Source organism: Gobius niger, assembly GCF_951799975.1.
Source record: "Gobius niger genome assembly, chromosome: 11".
Lineage (NCBI taxonomy): Eukaryota > Metazoa > Chordata > Actinopteri > Gobiiformes > Gobiidae > Gobius > Gobius niger.
In genome coordinates, this window is record NC_136862.1 from 33,660,955 (window position 1) to 33,673,335 (window position 12,381).

A 12,381-nucleotide genomic window follows, 5' to 3' on the forward strand; every position below is an offset into this window, starting at 1 on the left:
ATAGAAATGCATCGGAAATGCATTTTCAGGGTAAATGCATGAAAGGTAAAAATGTACTACCCAAACTTTTAGGGTAGTACATTTGTACAGGTTTCAATATTACAATAGAGCTAACTCTCCCTGTGTCTCGTGAAAGTCCCCGCCCTGTTTTCAGTGACATCACCGTTGGTCCCGATCATGTGACCAGAGTCTTTTATTGCGCTGACTCCAGACTCAGGCGGTCACTCTGAGGCTGCTGCTTCAGGCTTGGCTTTAGCTTCAAATCTTTTCTCGTGTTCTGAATGAAGAGATGTTCTCTTCCTTTTATGTTTCTGTGAGCTCCTTTGATTTTTGTTGTCATTTTGTTGAAAATGTATTTTTATGTGTGTGTGAACTGTGACTTTCTTTGAATCTATCAGAAGCAAACCCAGGTCTAAACCAGGTCTAAACCAGGACTAAACCAGGTCTAAACGAGGACTTAACCAGGGCTAACCCATGTCTAAACTAGGACTAAACCAGGTCTTAACTAGGACTAACCCAGGACTAAACCAGGTCTAAACTAGGACTAGCCCGGGACTGAGCCAGGTCTAAACCAGGACTAGCCCTGGTCTAAACCATGTCTACACTAGGACTAACCCAGGACTAAACCAGGACTAAACTGGGTCTAAACTAGGACTAACCCAGGTCTAAACCACAACTAAACCAGGACTAACCCGAGACTAAACCAGGACTAAACTGGGTCTAAACTAGGACTAACCCAGGTCTAAACCACAACTAAACCAGGACTAACCCAGGACTAAACCAGGACTAAACCAGGACTAAACCAGGACTAACCCAGGACTAAACTAGGACTAGCCCGGGACTGAGCCAGGTCTAAACCAGGACAAGCCCAGGTCTAAACCATGTCTACACTAGGACTAACCCAGGTCTAAACCAGGACTAACCCAGGACTAACCCAGGACTAAACAAGGACTAACCCAGGACAAAAACAGGTCTTAAACAGGATTTAAATGTCCGATATTGTCCTGTCCTGTTTAAAGTGCACCAGGTTAAAATTACAGTTAAAACTTGTGTCTTACTTTCTTGCTTTTACAGCCTGTTTCTTCTTGAGACTGAACTTTCCAGTTCGATGACACTCTGTGAGGTAAATGTGATTAACAGAAAGAGGTGGAACCTGGAGCAGCATCGTGCATATTCACTTTGTGTTGTTTTAACTGTTATCATCTGTGAAATGTAAAATCCTCTATCTTTAAACGGTTGAGTCCTGGTTGACCTGACTTAAGTCCAACTTTAGACCAGTTCTTGTCAAGTCCTCCTTGGTTCTGATCCCGAAGCTAGTAGAAGAAGCAAATCTGACACTCCAGCATGTGTCCTTTGGCCCCTGGACGCTTTTGAAACTGCAGGCAACAGAGATTTAAATACGTGTTATTATTCTCTGAAAAAAAGGAAATACTGAAAAAAAAAAATCCTTTCAGAACACCTCAGTCTTAAAGAGGACTGGCTATACACCATGGTTTGGGTTGATGGGGAAACCAGAGCAACTGGAAAGGAAATAAAAAATACTCTAATGGAGCTTAATTTCTAACTGTCAGTAAATTCTTAAGACATTGTTGTTTTTAGATCGCAGAAGAAAGAGGAGTGGGAGAAAATGACTATTTCATTTAACAAAGTCATACAACTGCTAATAAAGCTGCGAGGGCCGTGACCACAGGCCAAGGCCGGGCCAGATTGAGGACGTGAATTCTGTAAACCTGACCTTGTTTTAGTGGTGACAGTGGTTCAGACGGTTGAGCAGGTTGTCTTCTAACCATAAAATTCAATACCCGGCTCCTTTTGTGTCTTTGGACATTGCAGTTCACTCAGCCCAGGACATCTCTGGCAACAACCTTAACCCTCGGGCTGAAGCCCATGAGTCTATACAGAGTGAGAGGGCCTATCGCTAAGCACCTGTTTCCATCGCAAACTACTTTGTGCAATCACTTTTCTTCCTTTGCCGTGTCCCCTGCTCTGAGCCTTCAGTGTGTAATGTAGATGTGGTCATATAGTTTATCGGCCAATACCTGGAGTTAAGTGCTTTCATTAAGTGCAATATTCTTTTCTTTTCAAACTCATGTTGTGCCATGTTTTGTGTTTAGTCATGAAGATGGCTCTTTTTATTAGGACTGTAGTAGCCTGTTGATAATCATTAAACAATACTTAAAAAATATGTCACTCTGCCGTAATCAATACAATTAACAAATGCTGCAGGCCTCTTTTTGTATGCCTTTGTGCCTATGAAAACTCCCACCCCCCGGGGCCTCCTGACACCCGTCTTTTCCACCTGTGGTACTGACTCTCCAACATGAGTGATTTGAGTGCAGATGTTTTGATCAGGGACACTTGAATGTGAACCCCCCCCCTCTGCCTCCTCGGCCGGTACGTGTGAACCTCCTCTCAGTGATGTCGAACACGTCATACACCATGCACCTGTCTGCGTTTGAGCGCATGGTGTTCGGCATGGTGGGGTCCGTGCCGTGGCTGCTGTGTCTGTGGGTGAACGTCCTGATGCTGTGGACTCTTAGCTCCAAAGCCGTGTTCCGGGAAACAGCTCGCTTTGGGCTGCTCTTCCAGCTGCTCCTGAGCGACACGCTGCAAATGGTGCTGAGCCACCTGATGTTTCTCCTGGCCTACCTGCGGGTGCTCCTGTCCTTCCCCCTGTGTCTCCTCCTGGTCCTGCTCGTCCACACATCCCACAACTTCTCGCCCCTGGTACTGATACTCATGTCTCTGGAGCGCTGGGTGGCCGTGTGTCTGCCCCTGCGGCACTCTGTCATCGCCACCGCCCGCAACACCGCAGCCACCTACCTTGGGGCGTGGGCAATTAGCACCACCTACAGCATGATGCGAATGGGGATAATACTGCAGACCACCTCCATGAACACACAGGTACACTCTGCTCACTCTGCTTTGTTATGCCTGTTGTCTCTGTGACAAGTAGAGCTAGGCCATACTGAGGAAAAGGAATATCTCTAACAATGATGAAGCATTTTTTGCAAAACACCAAAAGAGCAGAAAAAACACAAAAAAGCTAACCAATTTTTCCCACTTTCCAACACCATCTATTAAACCTTTTTTCTTGCAACATCCCAGTTTTTTTTTTTTCAAACCCATTTTCTCTCTGTGACAGATGAGTTTGTTGTGACTGTTCTCTCAGTGACAGATGAGTTTGTTGTGACTGTTCTCTCTGTGACAGATGAGTTTGTTGTGACTTTTCTCTCTGTGGCAGATGAGTTTGTTGTGACTGTTCTTTCGGTGACAGATGAGTTTGTTGTGACTGTTCTTTCGGTGACAGATGAGTTTGTTGTGACTGTTCTTTCTGTGACAGATGAGTTTGTTGTGACTGTTCTCTCTGTGACAGATGAGTTTGTTGTGACTGTTCTCTCAGTGACAGATGAGTTTGTTGTGACTGTTCTTTCTGTGACAGATGAGTTTGTTGTGACTGTTCTCTCTTTGACAGATGAGTTTGTTGTGACTGTTCTTTCTGCGACAGATGAGTTTGTTGTGACTTCTTTCGGTGACAGATGAGTTTGTTGTGACTGTTCTTTCTGTGACAGATGAGTTTGTTGTGACTGTTCTCTCTGTGACAGATGAGTTTGTTGTGACTGTTCTCTCAGTGACAGATGAGTTTGTTGTGACTGTTCTTTCTGTGACAGATGAGTTTGTTGTGACTGTTCTCTCTTTGACAGATGAGTTTGTTGTGACTGTTCTCTCAGTGACAGATGAGTTTGTTGTGACTGTTCTCTCAGTGACAGATGAGTTTGTTGTGACTGTTCTCTCAGTGACAGATGAGTTTGTTGTGACTGTTCTCTCAGTGACAGATGAGTTTGTTGTGACTGTTCTCTCTGTGACAGATGAGTTTGTTGTGACTGTTCTCTCTTTGACAGATGAGTTTGTTGTGACTGTTCTCTCAGTGACAGATGAGTTTGTTGTGACTTTTCTCTCTGTGGCAGATGAGTTTGTTGTGACTGTTCTTTCGGTGACAGATGAGTTTGTTGTGACTGTTCTTTCTGTGACAGATGAGTTTGTTGTGACTGTTCTCTCTGTGACAGATGAGTTTATTGTGACTGTTCTTTCAGTGACAGATGAGTTTGTTGTGACTGTTCTCTCTGTGACAGATGACTTTGTTGTGACTGTTCTCTCAGTGACAGATGAGTTTGTTGTGACTGTTCTCTCAGTGACAGATGAGTTTGTTGTGACTGTTCTTTCTGTGACAGATGAGTTTGTTGTGACTGTTCTCTCTGTGACAGATGAGTTTGTTGTGACTGTTCTCTCTTTGACAGATGAGTTTGTTGTGACTGTTCTCTCAGTGACAGATGAGTTTGTTGTGACTGTTCTTTCTGTGACAGATGAGTTTGTTGTGACTGTTCTCTCAGTGACAGATGAGTTTGTTGTGACTGTTCTCTCTGTGACAGATGAGTTTGTTGTGACTGTTCTCTCAGTGACAGATGAGTTTGTTGTGACTGTTCTTTCTGTGACAGATGAGTTTGTTGTGACTGTTCTCTCTGTGGCAGATGAGTTTGTTGTGACTGTTCTCTCTGTGGCAGATGAGTTTGTTGTGACTGTTCTCTCTGTGACAGATGAGTTTGTTGTGACTGTTCTCTCTGTGACAGATGAGTTTGTTGTGACTGTTCTCTCTGTGACAGATGAGTTTGTTGTGACTGTTCTTTCAGTGACAGATGAGTTTGTTGTGACTGTTCTCTCTGTGACAGATGAGTTTGTTGTGACTGTTCTCTCTGTGACAGATGAGTTTGTTGTGACTGTTCTCTCTGTGACAGATGAGTTTGTTGTGACTGTTCTCTCAGTGACAGATGAGTTTGTTGTGACTGTTCTCTCTGTGACAGATGAGTTTGTTGTGACTGTTCTCTCTGTGACAGATGAGTTTGTTGTGACTGTTCTCTCTGTGACAGATGAGTTTGTTGTGACTGTTCTCTCTGTGACAGATGAGTTTGTTGTGACTGTTCTCTCTGTGACAGATGAGTTTGTTGTGACTGTTCTCTCAGTGACAGATGAGTTTGTTGTGACTGTTCTCTCTGTGACAGATGAGTTTGTTGTGACTGTTCTCTCTGTGACAGATGAGTTTGTTGTGACTGTTCTCTCTGTGACAGATGAGTTTGTTGTGACTGTTCTCTCAGTGACAGATGAGTTTGTTGTGACTGTTCTCTCTTTGTGACATGTGTTTGTTGTGACTGTTCTCTCTGTGACAGATGAGTTTGTTGTGACTGTTCTCTCTGTGACAGATGAGTTTGTTGTGACTGTTCTCTCTGTGACAGATGAGTTTGTTGTGACTGTTCTCTCTGTGACTGATGAGTTTGTTGTGACTGTTCTCTCTGTGACAGATGAGTTTGTTGTGACTGTTCTCTCTGTGACTGATGAGTTTGTTGTGACTGTTCTCTCTTTGTGACATGAGTTTGTTGTGACTGTTCTCTCGGTAACAGATGAGTTTGTTGTGACTGTTCTCTCTGTGACGGATGAGTTTGTTGTGACTGTTCTCTCTCTGACAGATGAGTTTGTTGTGACTGTTCTTTCTGCGACAGATGAGTTTGTTGTGACTGTTCTTTCGGTGACAGATGAGTTTGTTGTGACTGTTCTTTCTGTGACAGATGAGTTTGTTGTGACTGTTCTCTCTGTGACAGATGAGTTTGTTGTGACTGTTCTCTCAGTGACAGATGAGTTTGTTGTGACTGTTCTTTCTGTGACAGATGAGTTTGTTGTGACTGTTCTCTCTTTGACAGATGAGTTTGTTGTGACTGTTCTCTCAGTGACAGATGAGTTTGTTGTGACTGTTCTCTCAGTGACAGATGAGTTTGTTGTGACTGTTCTCTCAGTGACAGATGAGTTTGTTGTGACTGTTCTCTCAGTGACAGATGAGTTTGTTGTGACTGTTCTCTCTGTGACAGATGAGTTTGTTGTGACTGTTCTCTCTTTGACAGATGAGTTTGTTGTGACTGTTCTCTCAGTGACAGATGAGTTTGTTGTGACTTTTCTCTCTGTGGCAGATGAGTTTGTTGTGACTGTTCTTTCGGTGACAGATGAGTTTGTTGTGACTGTTCTTTCTGTGACAGATGAGTTTGTTGTGACTGTTCTCTCTGTGACAGATGAGTTTATTGTGACTGTTCTTTCAGTGACAGATGAGTTTGTTGTGACTGTTCTCTCTGTGACAGATGACTTTGTTGTGACTGTTCTCTCAGTGACAGATGAGTTTGTTGTGACTGTTCTCTCAGTGACAGATGAGTTTGTTGTGACTGTTCTTTCTGTGACAGATGAGTTTGTTGTGACTGTTCTCTCTGTGACAGATGAGTTTGTTGTGACTGTTCTCTCTTTGACAGATGAGTTTGTTGTGACTGTTCTCTCAGTGACAGATGAGTTTGTTGTGACTGTTCTTTCTGTGACAGATGAGTTTGTTGTGACTGTTCTCTCAGTGACAGATGAGTTTGTTGTGACTGTTCTCTCTGTGACAGATGAGTTTGTTGTGACTGTTCTCTCAGTGACAGATGAGTTTGTTGTGACTGTTCTTTCTGTGACAGATGAGTTTGTTGTGACTGTTCTCTCTGTGGCAGATGAGTTTGTTGTGACTGTTCTCTCTGTGGCAGATGAGTTTGTTGTGACTGTTCTCTCTGTGACAGATGAGTTTGTTGTGACTGTTCTCTCTGTGACAGATGAGTTTGTTGTGACTGTTCTCTCTGTGACAGATGAGTTTGTTGTGACTGTTCTCTCAGTGACAGATGAGTTTGTTGTGACTGTTCTCTCTGTGACAGATGAGTTTGTTGTGACTGTTCTCTCTGTGACAGATGAGTTTGTTGTGACTGTTCTCTCTGTGACAGATGAGTTTGTTGTGACTGTTCTCTCTGTGACAGATGAGTTTGTTGTGACTGTTCTCTCTGTGACAGATGAGTTTGTTGTGACTGTTCTTTCAGTGACAGATGAGTTTGTTGTGACTGTTCTCTCTGTGACAGATGAGTTTGTTGTGACTGTTCTCTCTGTGACAGATGAGTTTGTTGTGACTGTTCTCTCTGTGACAGATGAGTTTGTTGTGACTGTTCTCTCAGTGACAGATGAGTTTGTTGTGACTGTTCTCTCTGTGACAGATGAGTTTGTTGTGACTGTTCTCTCTGTGACAGATGAGTTTGTTGTGACTGTTCTCTCTGTGACAGATGAGTTTGTTGTGACTGTTCTCTCTGTGACAGATGAGTTTGTTGTGACTGTTCTCTCTGTGACAGATGAGTTTGTTGTGACTGTTCTCTCAGTGACAGATGAGTTTGTTGTGACTGTTCTCTCTGTGACAGATGAGTTTGTTGTGACTGTTCTCTCTGTGACAGATGAGTTTGTTGTGACTGTTCTCTCTGTGACAGATGAGTTTGTTGTGACTGTTCTCTCAGTGACAGATGAGTTTGTTGTGACTGTTCTCTCTTTGTGACATGTGTTTGTTGTGACTGTTCTCTCTGTGACAGATGAGTTTGTTGTGACTGTTCTCTCTGTGACAGATGAGTTTGTTGTGACTGTTCTCTCTGTGACAGATGAGTTTGTTGTGACTGTTCTCTCTGTGACTGATGAGTTTGTTGTGACTGTTCTCTCTGTGACAGATGAGTTTGTTGTGACTGTTCTCTCTGTGACTGATGAGTTTGTTGTGACTGTTCTCTCTGTGACAGATGAGTTTGTTGTGACTGTTCTCTCTTTGTGACATGAGTTTGTTGTGACTGTTCTCTCGGTAACAGATGAGTTTGTTGTGACTGTTCTCTCTGTGACGGATGAGTTTGTTGTGACTGTTCTCTCTCTGACAGATGAGTTTGTTGTGACTGTTCTTTCTGTGACTGATGAGTTTGTTGTGACTGTTCTCTCTGTGACGGATGAGTTTGTTGTGACTGTTCTCTCTCTGACAGATGAGTTTGTTGTGACTGTTCTCTCTGTGATAGATGAGTTTGTTGTGACTGTTCTCTCAGTGACAGATGGGTTTGTTGTGACTGTTCTCTCTGTGACTGATGAGTTTGTTGTGACTGTTCTCTCTGTGACTGATGAGTTTGTTGTGACTGTTCTCTCTGTGACAGATGAGTTTGTTGTGACTGTTCTCTCTGTGACAGATGAGTTTGTTGTGACTGTTCTCTCTGTGACAGATGAGTTTGTTGTGACTGTTCTCTCTGTGACAGATGAGTTTGTTGTGACTGTTCTCTCAGTGACAGATGAGTTTGTTGTGACTGTTCTCTCTGTGACAGATGAGTTTGTTGTGACTGTTCTCTCTGTGACAGATGAGTTTGTTGTGACTGTTCTCTCTGTGACAGATGAGTTTGTTGTGACTGTTCTCTCAGTGACAGATGAGTTTGTTGTGACTGTTCTCTCTTTGTGACATGTGTTTGTTGTGACTGTTCTCTCTGTGACAGATGAGTTTGTTGTGACTGTTCTCTCTGTGACAGATGAGTTTGTTGTGACTGTTCTCTCTGTGACAGATGAGTTTGTTGTGACTGTTCTCTCTGTGACTGATGAGTTTGTTGTGACTGTTCTCTCTGTGACAGATGAGTTTGTTGTGACTGTTCTCTCTGTGACTGATGAGTTTGTTGTGACTGTTCTCTCTGTGACAGATGAGTTTGTTGTGACTGTTCTCTCTTTGTGACATGAGTTTGTTGTGACTGTTCTCTCGGTAACAGATGAGTTTGTTGTGACTGTTCTCTCTGTGACGGATGAGTTTGTTGTGACTGTTCTCTCTCTGACAGATGAGTTTGTTGTGACTGTTCTTTCTGTGACTGATGAGTTTGTTGTGACTGTTCTCTCTGTGACGGATGAGTTTGTTGTGACTGTTCTCTCTGTGACAGATGAGTTTGTTGTGACTGTTCTCTCTGTGATAGATGAGTTTGTTGTGACTGTTCTCTCAGTGACAGATGGGTTTGTTGTGACTGTTCTCTCTGTGACTGATGAGTTTGTTGTGACTGTTCTCTCTGTGACTGATGAGTTTGTTGTGACTGTTCTCTCTGTGACTGATGAGTTTGTTGTGACTGTTCTCTCTCTGACAGATGAGTTTGTTGTGACTGTTCTTTCTGTGACTGATGAGTTTGTTGTGACTGTTCTCTCTGTGACGGATGAGTTTGTTGTGACTGTTCTCTCTGTGACAGATGAGTTTGTTGTGACTGTTCTCTCTCTGACAGATGAGTTTGTTGTGACTGTTCTCTCAGTGACAGATGAGTTTGTTGTGACTGTTCTTTCAGTGACAGATGAGTTTGTTGTGACTGTTCTCTCTGTGACAGATGAGTTTGTTGTGACTGTTCTCTGTGTGACAGATGAGTTTGTTGTGACTGTTCTCTCTGTGACAGATGAGTTTGTTGTGACTGTTCTCTCGGTAACAGATGAGTTTGTTGTGACTGTTCTCTCTGTGACAGATGAGTTTGTTGTGACTGTTCTCTCTGTGACAGATGAGTTTGTTGTGACTGTTCTCTCGGTAACAGATGAGTTTGTTGTGACTGTTCTCTCTGTGACAGATGAGTTTGTTGTGACTGTTCTCTTGGTGACAGATGAGTTTGTTGTGACTGTTCTCTCAGTGACAGATGAGTTTGTTGTGACTGTTCTCTCGGTAACAGATGAGTTTGTTGTGACTGTCCTCTCTGTGACAGATGAGTTTGTTGTGACTGTTCTTTTGGTGACAGGTGGAGATCATCTGTAACAGCCTGGTGTTGTACCCCAGCTCAGACTCCCGTCTGTTTGATGAGGTCGTGACCTACTCCTTGTTCCTTGCCGCCTTTCTCTCCATCAGCGTGTCCTATGCAGCCGTGATAAGGGCGGCCCGTTCTGCTTCCACCAACCAGGTCCTCTTACTCTCTCATACTCTCTCATACTCTCTCATACTCTCTCATACTCTCTCATACTCTCTCATACTCTCTCATACTCTCTCATACTCTCTCATACTCTCTCATGTCCGATGCCCCTCCTCCTTTAGGGGGGAGTGGGGTCAATTGAGCCACTTTTCGCGTTGGTGTTTAAAACAATTTAATATAAGTGCAAAATATTGCTATTCACATACATTTTAGGACTTTTTGCACTTGTTTGCCTCTTTAAAAATCTTCTGGAATATATGTTTTTAAAGGCATTAGAAATTTACACTTCACACTACACAGCAAATTTTTCAGCTGTAGAAAAGGTAATACTTTATTTTACACTTCCTTGATACATTGTACCTAAGTAAATTCAGTACAATATAATCTGCTTTGTAACAATCTTACTACTTTGGCGGTATATAATGTAATAAGACATGAGTAGGGTTCGGTAAATGATACAATCAGAAAAAATCAATCCCAAATCAATCAATCCCATTCATGCTTGCTTGCACCCTTCAAAGTACCCCAGAAACGGATCCCATATTGAGTGAAAATCATCCACTTTCCCTTTGAATTTATTTTTTTCTGCATCATATCATGCAACAAATTAATATAGATTGGAATTTTTATTTATTTAATATATTTAGTAGTATTTTATATATTAGATTATTCTTCTAGATAACACGGTCTAACAGTTTTCTGCTTCGTACTAAAATTAGCCGTTCAGAAAGATTAGCCGTTAAAATAAGTATTTTATTTTTTTAAATTCACATAATTGTTTTGTTTTATTACAGTATAGGTATTGAAAACAGTATCGGTCAGGTATTGGTATCGTAAACTAAGTATCGTTAAAGTGATGGTATACACTTTTAACGGTACCCAGCTCTAGACCTTTAGGGTTAGGGCTTAAAGGAACAGGCCACTGTTATTCCATTCTGAGATCTGTTCTTACCTGAGCTTAGACGAGTTGATGTGTACCTGTCTGGTCTTTGTGCCCGTGGAAGAGCTTGGTCGCTTCCAACTTCAGAGGTAAGTTTTGAGCCTCGTCTTAAATGTAGAGACTGTGTCTGTTTTTACAAACTACAAATACATATTATTCCATAGCACAGTATTACACACTGTTGCGGCACATTACATTGTACTAAATGTAATCCCCTCTTGAAACCGCCACCTTAACGTGGTGGAGGGGTTTGAGCACCCGAATGATCCTGGAGCTCTGTTGTCGGGGGCTTCGTGCCCCTGGTAGGGTCTCCCAGGGCAAACAGGTCCTAGGTGACGGATCAGACAAAGAGCTGTTCAGAAGCCCCTTATGAGAGACCAACAGGCCCGGTTTGAATCGTGAGGCCGTCCTTCTGTGGAGGGGCTGGTGCAGTGTGATTTGGTCAGCTGCAAAGGCTGCCCCCACGACCCGGCAACGGACAAGTGGAAGAAAATGGATGGATGGATGAATGTAATGTGCAGGTACAATGTATCAAGTGGTAGTATAAAATAATGTTTCTTTTCATACGTACAATCTGCAGATTATGTTATTTTGTCTCTAAAAACCCACACCCTAAACTTAAAGTGTAATATTTCATTGCATCTGGCTTGACAAACCCAGAACCACCAAAAACAATAGAATTGTTGTTGTTATCCATAGTTTCTTGTGCCCAGGTGTCTGCTGGGAAGGCGCGCACCACTCTGCTTCTCCACCTGCTGCAGCTTTGCTTTATGATCACCTCCACCTTCCACGACATCCTGATGATGGCGCTGTACTTCGCTGTGCCCCGTGTTGTATTTGCACGAATCCAAGCCGTGTTTTACATTTCACTGATCATTCTACCCAAGTGCCTGAGCGTCCTGGTGTACGGACTGAGAGACCCGACTATCAGAGCCGCGCTGCTGCTGCATCTCTGCTGCAAGATACACAAATAGGACATCTGCATCTACTACACGTTCTAACACAGGTGATGTTTGCAGCAAGACACACATACCTGCACACACAGTGTTGGAGAACACTTAGAGGATAACATTAAATCACTGTCTATCATACTGGGTCAGGCTGTACAGTCGTACTCTCTCTGTCAGAGTCTTGACTGTGGAGCTTAGGCGCCACTTTCAGCTACTGAATGTTTGCTTGTGTATCAGTCTGACGCTCTGAGAGGGGATTTATCCCTTTTCTGTGGAAGCATAGACAGACTTGAATGGTAGGACTAGCACAATGTCTGGAGTTCATGTCTCCGGGTCCCGCACCGATGGTAAATAAACTTCTCCTGTATAAGACGTCCAGCCTGCTGCCTATTCTTCATCCATCCTCTCCAACACCATTGTTACTTCTCTAACATCTCCTGATGCTGCAGGTGTGTTCCCTCAGCCTAGCTCTGTGTTGTAGATTTAATACTTAGAGATGCATTACTGCCATTCATGGTAATGGTCCTGTGTTTCTGTGAAAATAACATGGCACACCTTACTCCTCCTACAGAGCATGTTCCTGACAAAGGCAGGAAGCCCGCCTCCATAGTGCTCCAGAACCTGTCAATCAAAGACCCGAGGTTAAACTTTTTAATTCCACAAAAACAAACATGAGCGT

General features: G+C 43.0%; 1 protein-coding gene across 1 annotated transcript; it reads left to right on the forward strand.

Moving 5' to 3' along the window:
- Positions 1 to 2,418: 2,418 nt before the first annotated feature.
- Positions 2,419 to 11,726, forward strand: LOC306970052 (odorant receptor 131-2-like; the record flags this gene model as incomplete). Its single annotated transcript, XM_079565878.1, has 3 exons — positions 2,419 to 2,904; positions 9,645 to 9,803; positions 11,466 to 11,726. 3 exons carry the CDS (start codon positions 2,419 to 2,421, stop codon positions 11,724 to 11,726), a joined length of 906 nt encoding a protein of 301 aa, XP_079422004.1.
- Between the last annotated feature and the right edge of the window lie 655 nt (positions 11,727 to 12,381).